General features: G+C 44.6%; 1 protein-coding gene across 1 annotated transcript in view; it reads left to right on the forward strand.

Annotated features, from left to right (window-relative positions):
• The first annotated feature begins 8,026 nt into the window (after positions 1 to 8,026).
• Positions 8,027 to 18,910, forward strand: part of WNT3A (Wnt family member 3A) — a 155,730-nt gene continuing 144,846 nt past the window's right edge. The window contains exon 1 of the mRNA XM_068235170.1: positions 8,027 to 8,351. Coding sequence (XP_068091271.1) covers positions 8,281 to 8,351 — 71 coding nt within the window. The 5' untranslated portion in view covers positions 8,027 to 8,280. The remainder of the gene's footprint in view (positions 8,352 to 18,910) is intronic.

Here is an 18,910-nt window from a genome sequence, read left to right on the forward strand (position 1 = left end):
TACGCGGAAAGTTGATTACCGCTGTAATTTTGGACTAATCAGAAGCCTTTGGGAGTATTAGATCAATCAGAGAATGCAGAAGTTTACCAACTTTGCAGTTGCTAATCGGAAATGCGATTTACACTTAAAGCATAGATTCAAATTAAACACATTATTTCACTTACCTGGGACTTCTGCAAGCCCCCAGCAGCCGTCCTGTCCCGAGCCGAGTCTCCACGAGTCTCCGTTCCCCCGCCGCCGCTCCGTTCTGTACCTTGACTTGTAAGTTGAGGCCAGCACAGCCCTGCCAAGTATATCCTTTCTTCGCGTTCCCCTTTGCAATAGCGGAGAACGCGAAGAAAGGATACGCGTGGCCAGAGCCGCGCAGGCACAGTGGCCCGGAAGCGAAACCGAAAGTAGCTGGCGACAGGAGAATGGAGGCTCGTCGGGGAGCGGCGCGGGACAGGACAGCTGCTGGGGGCTTGGGGAAGCCCCAGGTAAGTGAAACAATGTGCTTAATTTGAATCTACAGTTCCGCTTTAATAGCGTATGTCCGCAAAGAAATCGGATTCCGCATTTTTTTAAAATAATTTTTACAAGTAATTAATTTTGCTGACAAAAAAATAAAATAAATCTGCAGAAATCTGTGAAAATTGGAAAATCAGATGTAGGCAGGAATCTGCGCAATCGGAATGACACTTATCAGAAAGCAGAAATGTTGTCAGAATAGAAAAATGGTATTAGTTAAAAGGAAATAACTATGGCAGCCTCCATATCCCTCTCACTTCAGGTGTGTCTTCCAAACCTTTTGAAATTAAAGGACAACTGAAGTGAGAAGAATATGGAGGCTGCCATATTTATTTCCTGGAGTCTGAAGCGATTTTTAAAGTAACAAACAGATACTTACCTAAGGAGAGGGAGGGCTCTGGGTCCTATAGAGCCTTCTTGTTCTCCTGCCAGTCCCCACGTTCCCCTGCAGGCTCCCCCGTTTGCAGTTCAGCGTTGTGTAGGCTTCGGCAGAAGACGGGCCGCTCCATACTGCCCACGTGCGAACTCCCACTCTCGGGCACTGGCGCATGCGCAGTACAGAGCTGCCGGTTTTCAGAAGCCCGAGTGCTTCCGAAGACTGCCGAAGTCTGCCGCGACATGAGATTCAAATGGAGGAGCCTGCAGGGGAACGTGGGGACTGGCAGGAGAACAGGGAGGCTCTATAGGACCCAGAGCCTTCCCTCTCCTTAGGTGAGTATCTGTTTTTTATTCTAAAAATAGCTTCAGACTTGCTTTAACCCCCTTGGCGGTATGATTATTTCCGGATTTAAGGGTCTAAAAGTGATACAATTTTTTGCACCCTTTCAGACCCTAAAACCTAGAAAGAATCATGCTGCCAGGGAGATCTGCACAGCCCCAGCAATCACTCACCTCCCTGGCTCCAGCGCTGCAGTTATGCCTCCATCCTCCGGGTGGCGCTGCAACTCTAAAGTGATATTGCCGGCTGTCGTCATGACGTCAGCCGCCAATCTCACCAGCAGGAAGCAGAGTCTTGGAGGAGAGAAAGAAGTATGGCGTCCGACGTCGGGATCCCCGGGAGGTATGTTGAAATGCCCGCTGTGCGCATTGCTCTGCATACAGCCTCCGGCGGCTACCCCGAGCAGAGGTCGGGATTACCGCTCTGAGCTGTGGTTTTCTACCCCGACCCTAGCTCGGGGTTACCGCCAAGGAGCTTAACAATACCAGTTGCCTGGCAGCCCTGCTGGTCTCTTTGGCTGCAGAAGTGTCTGAATCACACCAGAAATAAGCATGCAGCTAATCTTGTCAGATCTGACAATAATGTCAGAAACACCTGATCTGCTGGATGCTTGTTCACTGGCTATGGCTAAAAGTGTTAGAGGCAGAGGATCAGCAGGATAGCCAGGCAACTGGTATTGCTTAAAGGGAATGTCCGAGTAAATAAAAAAAATACTTACCCGGGGCTTCCTCCAGCCCCCTGCAGCCGACATGTCCCACACCGCAGCTTCGCTCTCAGCCACTGGCTCCCGGTGCCCTCCGCTGCAGAGGCCGACCTCTACTGCGCCTGCACGAGCGCTGCACTTCGGACGACGTGGACTTGACTGACATCGACGCAGACGCAGTAGAGGACAACCACGAGGCGGGGACCTCGGGCCGGCGGCTGAGAGCGAAGTTGCGGCGTGCGACATGTCAGCTGCAAGAGGCTGGAGGAAGGCCCGGGCAAGTAGATTTTTTTTTTTTTTTTAATTTACTCGGACATTACCTTTAAAAGGAAATAAATATGGCAGCCTTCATATCCCTCTCATTACAGTTGTCCTTTAAAGTGTAACTGTCGGGCATAAAATCAAAAATCAATTCTTTATTTTTATCTGGTAAACAAGTAATACGGATGCTAACCAGGCAATCCAAAAGTTAAAATCTCTATTACTTTTCTTGTTTATAAATGATCATTCCCCAGTTTACCGGACTCTTATTTGGTACATTGCGGCACAAAGGAAGTTGCAGGGCATGCTGGGTTGTCTTTTTTTGCTTCTTTATTTCCCCTCAGACTTAACTAATGCACAGAAGCAAAAAAAGGACAACCCAGCATGCCCTGCAACTTCCTTTGTGCGGCAACGTACCAAATGAGAGTCAGGTAAACTGGGGAATGATCATTTATAAACAAGAAAAGTAATAGAGATTATAACTTTTGGATTGCCTGGTTAGCATCCTTATTACTTGTTTACCAGATAAAAATATAGAATTGATTTTTGATTTTATGCCCGACAGTTACTCTTTAAAGTGAAGTGTGTCACTGTCACATGTGTCACTCACATGCTTCCAACACCATCTGCTCCTTCTGACACATTTCATTCATAGCTGGCTCTTATACATAAAGCAGGAGAGGTCATATGGTCCAGGCAGTTAAACCTTAACTGCTTTTACCGTAAGGAACCCTTCCTTTAGTGGTAGTACATTTTAGTAAATTATATTGACAGCCCATAATAATTACCTTTTTTGTGTTTTTAAACCTTTTAAATACAAGTTGAGCTTAGCTATGCTCTCACATTGACCCTCGTTTACTTACGCCAGAGATCTGCTGTTTGGATATCATGAGCGAAAAACCTCAAACTGCAGCTGTGGGTGGGTCATATCAGAACATAGGGGATGGTTCCTGAGAATTCAGTAAATTGTGTGTGGCTGCTGTTTCCTCCCACAGGTCCTTTGGATTCCGTTCCTGACCAAGCGGTGGCGCTGTTTCATCAGTCTGGGTAGAAAGAACTTCACGCCCTTTTTAGGCCAAGACTCCATTCTGGTTGGTCAGAACCAGTGACCAATCAGTGCTAGGGTTCCCTGTTATATACCCAATACAAATGGCAGAGACAGAGATCGTCAAGTTGTCTTGTGAAAGGGGTGGAGGTGGGGAAGGGGGTATAAACTGTAAGGGCTCGTTTCCACTAGAGCGAATCTGCATGCGTTTCCTGCATGCAGATTCTCTCAACTAATACAAGTGGATGGCGCCGTTTCCACTTGTCCGGAATTCTGTGCGGCTCTCTATGCAGAAAAAATCTGCACAGCAGAGCCGTCAGAATTCGCACGCCACACACCCGCACGCGAATCGTCGGTCATGCAACTAAATAGGAAAACCGCAAGCACTTGTGAGTCTTGCGGTTTTCCCGGCATTTCCGCGTGCGATTCCGTTTAAAACCCATGTCAATGCTTACCGGCATTGACATGGTTAAAATCGCGTCATTAAAATCGCGAACGGCTCCGCGTGAAAATCCGCATGGAAACGTCAATGAATCCGCAACCGTATGCGGATTCGTTGACGCTTTTTCCGCGGGCAAATCGCAACGTAACGTACCCTAAGAACCTATGGAAACATACCTCCCAACTTTCTGAGATACGAAAGGACACATAAGCCACGCCCCTGTCACACCCCAGATCACGCCCACATCACACCCCTAGTCACGCACACCATAAAGATTTCCTAAGAAAAATATGCTGTTTTATAATAGAAACTACACTGGTCCTTTCTATCCTAGTTAACATTTGAAAATAAGAAATATATAAGTAAAGGATGGGAATAAAGTTTTGAGTCAATTAAAAAAAATTGTAATCGATCCGAATGAGATAAAATGCCCTAGTCGACCCATTTATGGGAATAATCAATGATTACCTTTTGATTGCTTTTCTGTTTAATTAAAAACTTGTATTGTTAATGGGCACCGTAAAGGATAACTTAGCCCTTAAAAGGACCACTGTCGCAAATATCTTAAAATTTAAAATATATGTAAACTTATGCATATAAGAAGTACGTTTCTTCCAGAGTAAAATGAGACATAAATTCCCTTTCTCCTATGTTGCTGTCACTTACAGTAAGTAGTTGAAATCTGACAGAGCTGACAGGTTTTGGACTAGGCCATCTCCTCATGGGGGAGTTCTTAGGGTTTTCTTTGTTTTCAAAAGCAATTAGTGAATATGGCAGTTGCTCCATCCAACCGCCAAAAAAAGTGTACAGCGAGCAGGAAGGCTGGCCAGCATCTTTGTATAAATCTTTTTCAGGGAATGTCTGTATAAAGAATATAGGACATGCTGGGAATCCCCTTTGGAGAGATGGACTAGCCCAAAACCTGTCGGTAATGTCAGATTTCTACAACTCACTGGAAGGGACAGCAACATAGGAGAAAAGTCATTTATGGCTCATTTTACTGTGGAAGAAGCGTACTTCTTATTTGTATGTGTTTACATATACTTTAAATTTTAAGATTTTCTCAACAGTGGTCCTTTAATTTTGTAATTGTTGCCTTGTAAGAGGGGGGAGGTGCGCATAGGCTTACCTGCTGTGTTCCGGTGTCAGTCTTTGTTCATCTGTAAAAGGTCCCGTTCCAAATAAGTGTTCGGCACGGCCGCAGTATGTCCGCAGGAGTACACACGCCCTCCCGCGGGAAAGACGTAGCCAGCGTGCGTGCCCGCTGACCCGGACATACTGTGCACGCTAGCGCAATGTCTTCCCACTGGAGGGCGCGTGTACTCCAGCGGACATACTGCGGCTGCGCTGACCCCACCGACCACTTTGTATGAAGAATAACGGAGACAGACGCCGTGCCACGGGAAGTGCGGTTAGGAGTCCTCATCTTATTAGCTTTTCATTGGTGCTATGCTGGTGATGGTCACTTCTATAAGTGCATTGCCTAGTGGTAATCCTTAAAGGAGTACTGTAGGGGGTAGGCGGAAAAAGGGTTGAACTTACCTGGGGCTTCTAATGGTCCCCTGCAGACGTCCTGTGCCCGCGCAGCCACTCACCAATGCTCCGGCCCCACCTCCGGTTCACTTCTGGAATTTCAGACTTTAAAATCGTAAAATCACTGCACCTGTGCAGCTATGTCCTTGCTCCCACTGGTGTCGCCGGGAGTGTTTGGCGCAGGCCCAGTACGGTCTGCGTCTGCGCAGTACGCTCCCTGTGACGTCAGCTATAGCGAGGACATGGCCGTACAGGTGCAGTGGTTTTCCTACTTTAAAGTCACAAATTCCTTACTCTGATTACACCTCTCTGACACTGAAACGGTCCTTGTTACATTTTGGAGCTTCATATCAATAGAGTGCTTGGGGCCCCATGTAAAGCACCTCAGCTACACCTCTGGCTTTGATGCATCTAGCCACTGCCATGATACACCCAGCCACTGTTATAATGCCCACTGCCCAGTAGACACTGCCATGATACACCCAGCCACTGTTATAGTGCCCAGAAGACGCTGCATGATACACACAGCCACTGCTATGATACACAGAGACTTCAAGACTGACATAGGAAACTGCAGGACTGACAGCTCCGCTTGCCAAGCCCCTTTATTACAGCAATCGACCCCGCCCCCTACACCAGAGCATTAACAAGAGAAAAGAAAAGAAAAAGTCTAACTGAATGGCAAATGCAAATAAGAAATGAATTCATAAATAAACTATTAACTAGTAATTTAATTTGCAATAAAACTAAAAGATTTCACTTTAAGAGAACACAATGAAGAACATATTCTGTAATACATAATCTATCTATCCATGCATCCATCTAATGATGGACATGATACTGAGTGAGGTAGTAAGATGGATAGATAGATAGATAGATAGATAGATAGATAGATAGATAGATAGATAGATAGATAGATAGATAGTAGATAGATAGATAGATAGATAGATAGATAGATAGATAGATAGATAGATAGATAGATATTGGATGATAGATAGATAGATAGATAGATAGGTAAATAGATAGATATTGGATGATAGATAGATAGATAGATAGATAGATAGATAGATAGATAGTAGATAGATAGATAGATAGATAGATAGATAGATAGTAGATAGATAGATAGATAGATAGATAGATAGATAGATAGATATTGGATGATAGATAGATAGATAGATAGATAGATAGATAGATAGATAGATAGATAGATAGATAGATAGATAGATAGATAGGTAAATAGATAGATATTGGATGATAGATAGATAGATAGATAGATAGTAGATAGATAGATAGATAGATAGTAGATAGATAGATAGATAGATAGATAGTAGATAGATAGATAGATAGATAGATAGATAGATAGATAGATAGATAGATAGATAGTAGATGATGAAGAAGAAGCAGATGTATATAAATAATTATAGTCCATATAGCTATTTAATATTTATCAATAAAGTAAAGACAGAGAGGCAGCTATATATGGCATGTCACATACTTGCCCATATCTATCTATCTATCTATCTATCTACGTATCTATCTATCCATTTTCCATCTATCTAATCTGTTAATTGATATGATAGTGAGGTAGACAGAATGATAGATAGACAGATAGATAAAAAGATAGATAGATAGATAGATAGATAGATAGATAGATGATAGATAGATAGATAGATAGATAGATAAATAGATGATAGATAGATAGATAGATAGATAGATAGATAAGAATAGGCAGATATGCAAAATAGATATCCATATAGATATCTAATATTTATCAATAAAGACAGATATATATATATATACAGCAGCATGTCACATTCTTGCCCATATCTATCTATCTATCTATCTATCTATCTATCTATCTATCTATCTATCTATCTGTCTGTCTATCTGATAGGAGGTATCTATCATCTATCTATCTATCTATCTATCTATCTATCTATCTATCCATCCATCATCCATCTATCTATTCATTATCCTAGTATCTAATCTGTTGATTGATAATATAGTGAGGTAGACAGAATGATAGATAGATAGATAGATAGATAGATAGATAGATAGATAGGAGGTATCTATCTATCTATCTATCTATCTATCTATCCATCCATCCATCCATCCATCCATCCATCGAACTATCTATCTATCTATCTATCTATCTATCTATCTATCTATCTATCTATCTATTCTGTTTCTAGATATGATAGCGAGGTAGACAGAATGGCAGACAGACAGACAGACAGGGAGAGAGAGAGAGAGATAGGAAGAATAAGCAGATATACATAATCGATATCCATATAGCTATTTAATATTTATCAATAAAGACAGAGAGGCATCTTGTCACATACTTGCCCATATCTATCTATCTATCTATCTATCTATCTATCTATCTATCTATCTATCTATCTATCTATCTATCTATCCATCTATCTATATCTATCCATCTTTTGCTCCCCCCAGAGACCCCCGCAGAATGAGTGGCAGGCTGTGGCCGGCCGGCAGAGGGACCCCGGCAGGTTGTATATTCCCCCCCCCCCCCCCCCCCCCCCGAACCCGGCAGGGGTCCCCTCTCCTATTTAGACTCGCATCCCTTTTAAAAAGCCATTTTCTCAGCCCTTGTGGGCCAACATGCCTTAATGAGCATTAAAGCACTGTGTAGTGGTGGCAATTAGCTGATTCCTGCCTGGGCTGTCCCGGCTGACAGAGCCCAGCACAGTGTCATCGCAATAATTCCCCGCTGGCAATCCCTGCTGATTGGGCTAACTTTTTGGTGTGTGTGTAATATTTGCCTCCTGTGTGCTCCTGAGCTCAGAGCAGTCAACACCCTCTTCAGCAAGAGAAGCCAGACTTCCCTACCTACCTGCCACTATCACTGCCAATATCTCTCCTGCTGCTGACACCACTCACTCACTGCTTCTTCTACTACTACTACTTTTTTTGCTGTCGTTTTTGTAATTTTTCTTTAATCATATCATACATTTTTTTAAACTTTTTTTTTCAACTTGGAGGAATTCGAAAAAAAGAACTATTTCCCCCCTTCTGATCATTTGCTGTCTTCTTCTGACAACTGCTGGACGATGTTTTGCTTTGGATATTTGCTTTTTCTAGGTGGGCTGAGTCGAGTTATATCAACTTACCCGATCTGGTGGTGAGTGTGATTTAATGTTTTTGTAAATGTTTTTGTTTTGTTTATGCTGTTTTATGTGTTTGTTTTGTTTGTTATGATATCGGATTGCGGTTTTGTATTTTTTTCAGTAGTGAGGTTTTGTCAGAAGCTTTGAGTAAACAGTGTGCAGAGTGTGTACACAGTGCTGAGCCGTGTGTCAGTGTGCAGCCTCTGTCAGTGCGCCTGGACTGCAGCACTGGGGGTATCATGTTGCTCACGGGGGTCCTTTGATCCGAGGCTGCAACAATTGCTGCTGATTGTATTAAGGAGATAATGATAGAAGGTAATTTTTTTGTTGTTGTTGAGCGTTGTTTCACTTCAAGGCTTCTTTTTAGGCAGTCAGGTGGGGAACACGAGGCAGAAAAGTTCACAAAAGTATTTTTTTTTCCTTTTTGCTTTAAGGGATACACATGAAAGGCAAGTAAGACGAGACTGGGCGACCTGCGCTGGTTGTACTGTATGCAGGACTGTGCATGCAATGTAAGGACTGAGGCATGTGCAATGTACTGTATGGGGACAACAATAGCTCAGCCCCCACCACCAACACGCAGCTTGGCCACTGCTACAGACCCCCAGCCCAGGGTGTAGAAATTCAATGCACACTTTCTGTATATTTGCAGTTATTCTTTTTTTTTTTTTTTATTGCTACTTTAATTCCAGTATATACAACACTGTCCTTTTTTTTTGCCCCCTTGCTTTTGTGTAAAAAAATTATATATATATATATATATATATATATATATATATATATATATATATATATATATATATATGTATATTCCAGGGAAGGGAAAGCCATTTTATAGTAATTTATTTTAATTCATTTTTTAGGTAGCCTGTATTTTTAATAAATTCTGTATTTCTTCCTACTGCAAGAGCTAAGAATGCTTATTTTCTGCTCAATTTTTTAGTTACAGCACTATCTAGCTTGCTGTAAGAAATATGCATACATATAATAGTTATATATACATACACATATAGTGCATACACGGTGTGTGTATGTAATATATATATTTATATATATATATATGTAGGAGTGTGTGTGTAATATACAGTATGTGTGTGTGTCAATTCTTTGGGGGAATTTTTGCAGTTTATTCTCATTCCTATGATTATTGTTCATACTATGAACAATTGCTTTAGTATTATATTCATAACTCAAATTTTGATGTTGACGTTATCTAACTCTCTATGAGTATAAAAAAAAAATGATTAAAGTATTGGCTGGCAAATATGCATCCAAAATATTTTGCTCAATAAGAATGTCTTCTTGCTACGCACCAACAGAAAATATAGATTGCTTGCTTTTAAATTGAAAAGAAAAAAAAATATATTGGTCTAAGATGACATGGTAAAAAGATGAACTTAATAGATGGTTATATTTTTTCTCTCTCCTGTTTTGTATGTATAGATTACAGTCACAGTTGGTGAACGCAGGCGTGCAATACACAAACAAACTATGCTGTTATTATCTTGCAGTTACACTATGAAGTGTGTGCATAATCCGAGCTTAGTTTGGTGGGATTTAGAAAATTAATGGTTGAGATAGGTGTTTAATTTTTTTTTTCCTCTCTGTACAAGAAAGTTTTACTAAAAACAAAGTCAGGTCACAATAAAAACAACAAAAATAAAAATGTCTTCAAGTGGTGTAAGAAAGGAAAAAAAATGAACAAACTGATATCCTAATATTGTATACAATAATTAAAAATATACCATGATCTGTAGTCTTTTGAGTTTAAAATTTGCATAGATTAAAGACTGTTTTATACTGCATGCTTTGTTATATCTTTCTTTATATTACAACTGATCTGTTGTTGGCACTTACGCAGGAAATCTCCAACAATAAAATAAGGATAATTGATCATGTGGGCAGTTAGAGATCACTTCAGGTATTTCTGATATTTTTCTGAAGTTACTGATCTGTCTTATAGTGCTGGCTTTTGTACATTATACTCCAGAGCTGTGGATGGTTAGAATTTTGCATACAGCATGTCTATAGAACCCTCCCAGCACAAACATAAAATATTTTGCTGATGAAACTACCTGTCATCCTTACATCACTCTTTTTACATCGCGAAAGGAACTTGTTTTCTTATCCCAGATGCTTCTTGCAATTTCATTTTGTGTTTCAGTTTTGTGGTGACAGTTTGAGTTCCATCCAGTTAAATTGATAGTACAGTATTCCTCTGTAAGCCATTTTGTTTTTAATTGTGTTTTTTTTTTTTTAATTTTTATTCTTATTTATCTTTTGCGATTTTATGTCCTTTGTGGATGACTTAAATGCTCACCCAAATGATAAAGAGGAACTTTGCAAGTGAATTTTGTAAGATGTCACTTTACTGCATTTTTATTATCGATTGAAATGTTGGTTATTGATGCGATTTTTGCGTTAGAGGGCAACCTGCCAGGAATGAATCAGTCTTTTGGGGAAGAGGGTTGTGCTGCTCGATACAAATGTTTATTAGATGTAAGTAATTGTACCCATTTCAGGAAACTGCTGCAGCCTGCAGGGGCAAGAAATTATTAAAATATTATTATTCTTAAATGATTTAGTGTTGTTATCTTTCTGTGACCCTGTACTGAGTTGCAACTTGATATTCTATTTATCAGGCATGTATGGTTTATGTTGACACTTACTGACAATGTTCTTAAGTAGACATGGGCCTCAGCGTTCATAGCACACCTTTTATAATCTTGTCTATCTGTATATTTTATAAATATTAATGTACATGTTCATTAGGTCACCTCTAAGTGAATGCCTTGTTGCAAAATTAGAGTTATGCAATCAGTCTAATCGATTTCAAACAGGTTCCATCACATTGCGTATTGTGCTTTCCTCGAATTTGATTGATATGTTTTAATTAATTTTGATGGCCAGATAAGGCAGAAAAGCAATTAGGAGCCCTAGGAAAACCTTGTTTAGATCAGTGGTTGATCGGTGGTTAGGCATAGAGCAGTGTAAGATTATGCACAATGATGGGTTTCAATGGATGTTCAAATTTGTACGCAAATTTTATTAAAATCTGAGTACTCTGGAAGGTACATAATAGCTCCTGGGAGATACAACCAAATGATTTAAGAGTATAGATCGATCAAATTGCTGAAGGATTGATAAGTGGATGACTCCCGAAAATTCGAACAATCATTTTTTTTTCTGGGCAAAAAAAACCAAAACAAAACCCCAAAACAATCTTGTGTCCAAATACTTGATAAAAGTAGCCATAGAAGTTTTTGAAAGTTGGCGCAACCATTGATACGTCATTTTCACGGAAGGGATTGTAGCAGATGCTGGCAACGCTGGACTGTTTTTGGAAGTTTGGCTGGGATCTTTGTTTTTGTTTAGGAGGTTTGGCACTTTAAATGAATACTGGCTTATAAGAACAGCGCATGCGCAAGCTACTCGTGGAGCAGATGTTAAGAATATGAACGTAGGTGAGAAAAAGCGTGAGAGGGGTGGAGATGGTGATTTTATTTGTTGACACCTGTCTGTGGAGAGTTGTGGAGAGAATCATGGAGGGTCTCTCAATGGGAGATGCTGTGTGAACACAAAGAGGGTCGTTTTTATGAAGGAGTTGTCCAACAAGCAGGAATGAGTTTATATGGGGTTGTTAAAAAGCATTTTCCACTGTACTTTGCTCATTACTAAATAACCCCTGGAGGGCCTCACAATCTAATACCCTTACCAATGTTTAGGGACAGTTTTGGAGGGAACCAAGTTACTATAGCTTTGAATCTTGGTTGGAAACTGGTCAACACAGAATAAACACAGTTTGTATGTCCTCCCCGTGTCTGTGTGGGTTTCCTCCAGGCACTCTGGTTTCCACCCACATCCCAATAAAATATAGATAAAAGTTAATTGGCTTCTCCTTGAAATTGGCCCATCTTGGAAAAGTCATAAAACAAGTGTCCTTCATACCAATAACAAGTGTAGCTATAAAAAACCTGATCTGATGGATGAAGGAAAGGAAAGTTAGTGGATGTGGCCCCCTCACCGCTAAGGGCCCCCCTGCAGTTGCAGCCTTGCAGGGCCTGCTCCCCTGTAGTTACACCCCAGCTTGGTACCCATTTCCCTGAAACCTTGATGTATATCCTCCGACGGATGGGAAAAGGTCCTACTTCCAAAAACAGAAGCCTTCACTACAGCCAGCTGTGTGACTAGTGTAGTGCTGCAGACGTCTGGAGTGCACACACTGTGCCCTGCCCTGTGGTCAGTGTCAGTATCAGGGAAGGCTTATTGGGCAGTGGCGCTCGGACAGGAGAACTTGGGTTGGCTGCAGTGATTTGGGGAGGTGGAGAGCAGAGATTTGGGACAAGGGCTGGGCAGAGGCGAGAGAGGCTCCAAGCTCAGGGCGCAGTGTAGGAGGGGGCGCAGGGATGGGGCCGAGGCAATAGAGGCTCCAGCCTCAGTGTGCAGTGTAGGGGGGTGCGCACAACACACTCAGCTATCATTCCCCTATTGTGTTTGAAGCAGAAAGAGATAAGAAAAGGGGATACATGGCAGTGACTGCAAGCCAGATAACTAGATATTAAGGTGTTGGGGAGGTTGTGGGCCCTGTGGCCCTCTTAGTGTAATAGCAATCAGTGTGTGACAGCTGAGGTGGGAGGGATGGAGGGGCACACTTTGGTGTCTCAGCCTTGGGTGCTGGAAGACTTTGTCCCAGCTCTCTTTGGGACTCAGAGCTGTCCCTGTATCAGGAGGTTTATTGGTCAGTTGGGTTGGCTGCAGTTATTCGGGGGGGGGGTATAGAGCAGAGATTTGGGACTCAGAGCTGTCCCTGTATCAGGAGGTTTATTGGTCAGTTGGGTTGGCTGCAGTTATTCGGGGGGGGGGGGGGGTATAGAGCAGAGATTTGGGACTCAGAGCTGTCCCTGTATCAGGAGGTTTATTGTGCAGTTGGGTTGGCTGTAGTGATTTAGGGAGGTAGAGAGCAAAGATTTGGGACTCAGAGCTGACTTAGTATCGGGAGGTTTATTGGGCAGTTGGGTTGGCTGCAGTGATTTGGGGAGGTGGAGAGCAGAGATTTGGGACTCAGTGCTGTCCCCAGTATCGGGAGTTTTATTGGGAAGTTGGGTTGGCTGCAGTGATTTGGGGTGGCGGTGAGCAGAGATTTGGGACTCAGTGCTGTCCCAGTATTGGGAGTTTTATTGGGCAGTTGGGTTGGCTGCAGTGATTTGGGGAGGCGGTGAGCAGAGATTTGGGACTCAGAGCTGTCCCAGTATGAGACAGGTGTGTAATGTCTCTCCCTGCCTGACTGCACACCTTGCCTGAGGAGCTGCTCACTGCAACGTGCTATTTACCGACAGCGAGCCCAGCTATTTGATCAGCTCTGGCAGTCTGTTTGTACAAAAGATATTCAGTGTAGCTCACATCCACATCTGTATAATTATAAACTCACCACAGAGATCAGCCCTTCAATGGAGCTTGACAAGGCAAGTACCTGCAGAGACAGAGAGGGAGAGCAGAGCGAGAGAGAGAGAGGTAGACAGAGAGAGCTCAGAGTCAGACAGACAGAGAGCAAGAGATAGAGAGAGATAGACTCAGAGACAGACAGAGGGAGGAAGAGAGGCAGAGAGAGAGGGAAAGAGACAGAGAGGAGAGGAGAGAGACAGGGAGAGACAGAGAGAGGAAGAGAGAGCTCAGAGACAGACAGAGAGCAAGAGACAGAGTTAGCAGAGAGACGGACAGAGAGCAAGAGACAGAGAGAGAGGTCAGAGACAGACAGAGAGTGAGAGACAGAGAGCTCAGAGACAGACAGGGAGCAAGGCAGAGATCAGGGTAGGAAATAGGCCAAGATCAGGGAAGGAAAGAGGCTGAGATCGGGGAAGGAAAGAGGTGGAGATCAGGGAAGGAAAGAGGCAGAGATCAGGGAAGGAAAGAGGCAGAGATCAGGGAAAGAAAAAAGCAGAGATCAGGGAAGGAAAGAGGCAGAAATCAGGGAGGAAAGAGGTGGAGATCAGGGAAGGAAAGAGGCGGAGTTCAGGAAGAAAAGAGGCAGAGATCAGGGAAGGAAAAAGGTGGAGATCAGGGAAGAAAAGAGGCGGAGTTCAGGAAGAAAAGAGTCAGAGGACAGGGAAGGAAAGAGGCAGATAATTCAGGAAAGGAAAGTTCAGGGAAGGAAAGAGGCAGAGTTCAGGAAGGAAAGAGGCAGAGGTCAGGGAAGGAAAGAGGCAGAGATCAGGGAAGGAAAAAGGCGGAGTTCAGGGAAGGAAAGAGGCACAGATCAGGGAAGGAAAGAGGCAGGTATCAGGGAAGGAAAGAAGCAGAGATCAGGGAAGGAAAGAGGCAGGTATCAGGGAAGGAAAGAGGCAGGTATCAGGGAAGGAAAGAGGCAGAGATCAGGGAAGGAAAGAAGCAGAGATCAGGGAAGGAAAGAGGCAGAGATCAGGGAAGGAAAGAGGCAGAGGTCAGGGAAGGAAAGAAGCAGAGATCAGGCAAGGAAAGAAGCAGAGATCAGGGAAGGAAAGAGGCAGAGGTCAGGGAAGGAAAGAGGCAGAGGTCAGGGAAGGAAAGAGGCAGAGATCAGGGAAGGAAAGAGGCAGAAATCAGGGAAGGAAAGAGGCAGAGGTCAGGGAAGGAAAGAGGCAGAGGTCAGGGAAGGAAAGAAGCAGAGATCAGGGAAGGAAAGAGGCAGAAATCAGGGAAGGAAAGAGGCAGAGATCAGGGAAGGAAAGAGGCAGAGATCAGGGAAGGAAAGAGGCAGAGATCAGGAAGATAAGAGGCAGAGATCAGGGAAGGAAAGAGGCAGAGGTCAGGGAAGGAAAGAGGCAGAGGTCAGGGAAGGAAAGAGGCAGAGATCAGGGAAGGAAAGAGGCAGAAATCAGGGAAGGAAAGAGGCAGAGGTCAGGGAAGGAAAGAGGCAGAGGTCAGGGAAGGAAAGAGGCAGAGATCAGGGAAGGAAAGAAGCAGAGATCAGGGAAGGAAAGAGGCAGAGGTCAGGGAAGGAAAGAGGCAGAGGCCAGGGAAGGAAAGAGGCAGAGATCAGGGAAGGAAAGAGGCAGAAATCAGGGAGGAAAGAAGCAGAGGTCAGGGAAGGAAAGAGGCAGAGATCAGGGAAGGAAAGAGGCAGAGATCAGGGAAGGAAAGAGGCAGAGATCAGGGAAGGAAAGAGGCAGAGATCAGGGAGGGAAAGAGGCAGGGATGAGGGAAGGAAAGAGGTGGAGATCAGGGAAGGAAAGAGGCAGAGGTCAGGGAAGGAAAGAGGCAGAGATCAGGGAAGGAAAGAGGCAGAAATCAGGGAAGGAAAGAGGCAGAGATCAGGGAAGGAAAGAGGCAGAGATCAGGGAAGGAAAGAGGCAGAAATCAGGGAGGAAAGAAGCAGAGGTCAGGGAAGGAAAGAGGCAGAGATCAGGGAAGGAAAGAGGCAGAGATCAGGGAAGGAAAGAGGCAGAGATCAGGAAGATAAGAGGCAGAGATCAGGGAAGGAAAGAGGCAGAGGTCAGGGAAGGAAAGAGGCAGAGATCAGGGAAGGAAAGAGGCAGAAATCAGGGAGGAAAGAGGCAGAGGTCAGGGAAGGAAAGTGGCAGAGATCAGGGAAGGAAAGAGGCAGAGGTCAGGGAAGGAAAGTGGCAGAGATCAGGGAAGGAAAGAGGCAGAGATCAGGGAAGGAAAGAGGCAGAGATCAGGGAAGGAGGAGGCAGAGATCAGGGAGGAAAGAGGCAGAGATCAGGGAAGGAAAGAGGCAGAGATCAGGGAAGGAAAGAGGCAGAGATCAGGGAAGGAAAGAGGCAGAGATCAGGGAGGGAAAGAGGCAGAGATCAGGGAGGGAAAGAGGTGGAGATCAGGGAAGGAAAGAGGCAGAGATCAGGGAAGGAAAGAGGCAGAGATCAGGGAAGGAGGAGGCAGAGATCAGGGAGGAAAGAGGCAGAGATCAGGGAAGGAAAGAGGCAGAGATCAGGGAAGGAAAGAGGCAGAGATCAGGGAAGGAAAGAGGCAGAGATCAGGGAGGGAAAGAGGCAGAGATCAGGGAGGGAAAGTGGCAGAGATCAGGGAAGGAAAGAGGCAGAGATCAGGGAAGGAAAGAGGCAGAGATCAGGGAAGGAAAGAGGCAGAGATCAGGGAAGGAAAGAGGCAGAGATCAGGGAAGAAGGAGGCAGAGATCAGGGAGGAAAGAGGCAGAGATCAGGGAAGGAAAGAGGCAGAGATCAGGGAAGGAAAGAGGCAGAGATCAGGGAAGGAAAGAGGCAGAGGTCAGGGAAGGAAAGAGGCAGAGGTCATGGAGGGAAAGAGGTGGAGATCAGGGAGGGAAAGAGGCAGAGGTCATGGAGGGAAAGAGGTGGAGATCAGGGAAGGAAAGAGGCAGAGATCAGGGAAGGAAAGAGGCAGAGATCAGGGAAGGAAAGAGGCAGAGATCAGGGAAGAAGGAGGCAGAGATCAGGGAGGAAAGAGGCAGAGATCAGGGAAGGAAAGAGGCAGAGATCAGGGAAGGAAAGAGGCAGAGATCAGGGAAGGAAAGAGGCAGAGATCAGGGAGGGAAAGAGGCAGAGGTCATGGAGGGAAAGAGGTGGAGATCAGGGAAGGAAAGAGGCAGAGATCAGGGAAGGAAAGAGGCAGAGATCAGGGAGGGAAAGAGGCAGAGGTCAGGGAGGGAAAGAGGTGGAGATCAGGGAAGGAAAGAGGCAGAGTTCAGGGAAGGCCGGTAGCTGTAATTCCTTCTGAGGAAGGCACTAGGATTGCAGCTCAGCCACATTAGGATGGTGTTGCAATTAGCAAGTCATGGTGGCAGATCTGATACTCGGCTAATGACCCCCTCCCCATACACAGAGGAGGCAGAGTGAGCCTTGTGTCAATGTTTGTTTAACGTGGAGAGAAGTGTTATATAAATACAGCATCACTTTCATTGCTGGGAGGAGAACATTCTGCCTGATCTCTATATACACTGTGCAGTAATGACCAAACCTCCGCCACTGGGCAACCAACCTTCCTTCCTGCCTCTTTCCTACCCTCCTCCTTCCTTCCTATCCTTCCCCCTTCCTTCCTCTCCTTTCCTTCCTGCCTCTTTCCATCCCTCCTCCTTCCTTCCTATCCTTCCCCCCTCCTTCCTCTCCTTTCCTTCCTGCCTCTTTCCATCCCTCCTCCTTCCTTCCTATCCTTCCCCCCTCCTTCCTCTCCTTTCCTTCCTGCCTCTTTCCTACCCTCCTCCTTCCTTCCTATCCTTCCCCCTTCCTTCCTCTCCTTTCCTTCCTGCCTCTTTCCTACCCTCCTCCTTCCTTCCTATCCTTCCCTCCTCCTTCCTCTCCTCTTGTTCCTTATCTTCTTCCTCTCCTTCCTTCCTCTCCTTCCTTTCCTTCCTTCCCTTCCCTTCTCCTATCCTTCCCTCCTCCTTCCTCTCCTCTCGTTCCTTCCCCCCTCCTTCCTCTCCTTTCCTTCCTGCCTCTTTCCTACCCTCTTTCTTCCTTTCCTTCCCCCCTCCTTCCTTCCTTCCTTCCTATCTCCCTACTTTCCCACCTTGAATGGGTGTAGTGAGTTCTGGATAGTGGAGGCCGGATATGATAAGGTTAGTGAGTTCTGGATAGTGGAGGCCGGATATGATAAGGGTAGTGAGTTCTGGATAGTGGAGGCCGGATATGATAAGGTTAGTGAGTTCTGGATAGTGGAGGCCGGATATGATAAGGGTAGTGAGTTCTGGATAGTGGAGGCCGGATATGATAAGGGTAGTGAGTTCTGGATAGTGGAGGCCGGATATGATAAGGGTAGTGAGTTCTGGATAGTGGAGGCCGGATATGATAAGGTTAGTGGAGGCCGGATATGATAAGGGTAGTGAGTTCTAGACAGTGGAGGCCGGATATGATAATGGTAGTGAGTTCTGGATAGTGGAGGCCGGATATGATAAGGTTAGTGAGTTCTGGATAGTGGAGGCCGGGTATGATAAGGAGTTCTGGATAGTGGAGGCCGGATATGATAAGGGTAGTGAGTTCTGGATAGTGGAGGCCGGATATGATAAGAGTAGTGAGTTCTGGATAGAGGAGGCCGGATATGATAAGGGTAGTGAGTTCTGGATAGTGGAGGCCGGATATGATAAGGGTAGTGAGTTCTGGATAGTGGAGGCCGGATATGATAAGGGTAGTGAGTTGTGGATAGTGGAGGCCGGATATGATAAGGTTAGTGAGTTCTGGATAGTGGAGGCCGGATATGATAAGGTTAGTGAGTTCTGGATAGTGGAGGCCGGATATGATAATGGTAGTGAGTTCTGGATAGTGGAGGCCGGATATGATAAGGGTAGTGAGTTCTGGATAGCGGGGGCCGAATATGATAAGGGTAGTGAGTTCTGGATAGCGGGGGCCGAATATGATAAGGGTAGTGAGTTCTGGATAGTGGAGGCCGGATATGATAGGGGTAGGGAGTTCTGGATTGTGGAGGCTGGATATGATAAGGGTAGTGAGTTCTGGATAGTGGAGGCCGGATATGATAAGGGTAGGGAGTTCTGGATAGTGGAGGCCGGATATGATAAGGGTAGTGAGTTCTGGATAGTGGAGGCCGGATGTGATAAGAGTAGTGAGTTCTGGATAGTGGAGGCCGGATATGATAAGGGTAGTGAGTTCTG

This window comes from Hyperolius riggenbachi, chromosome 5, assembly GCF_040937935.1.
Source record: "Hyperolius riggenbachi isolate aHypRig1 chromosome 5, aHypRig1.pri, whole genome shotgun sequence".
Lineage (NCBI taxonomy): Eukaryota > Metazoa > Chordata > Amphibia > Anura > Hyperoliidae > Hyperolius > Hyperolius riggenbachi.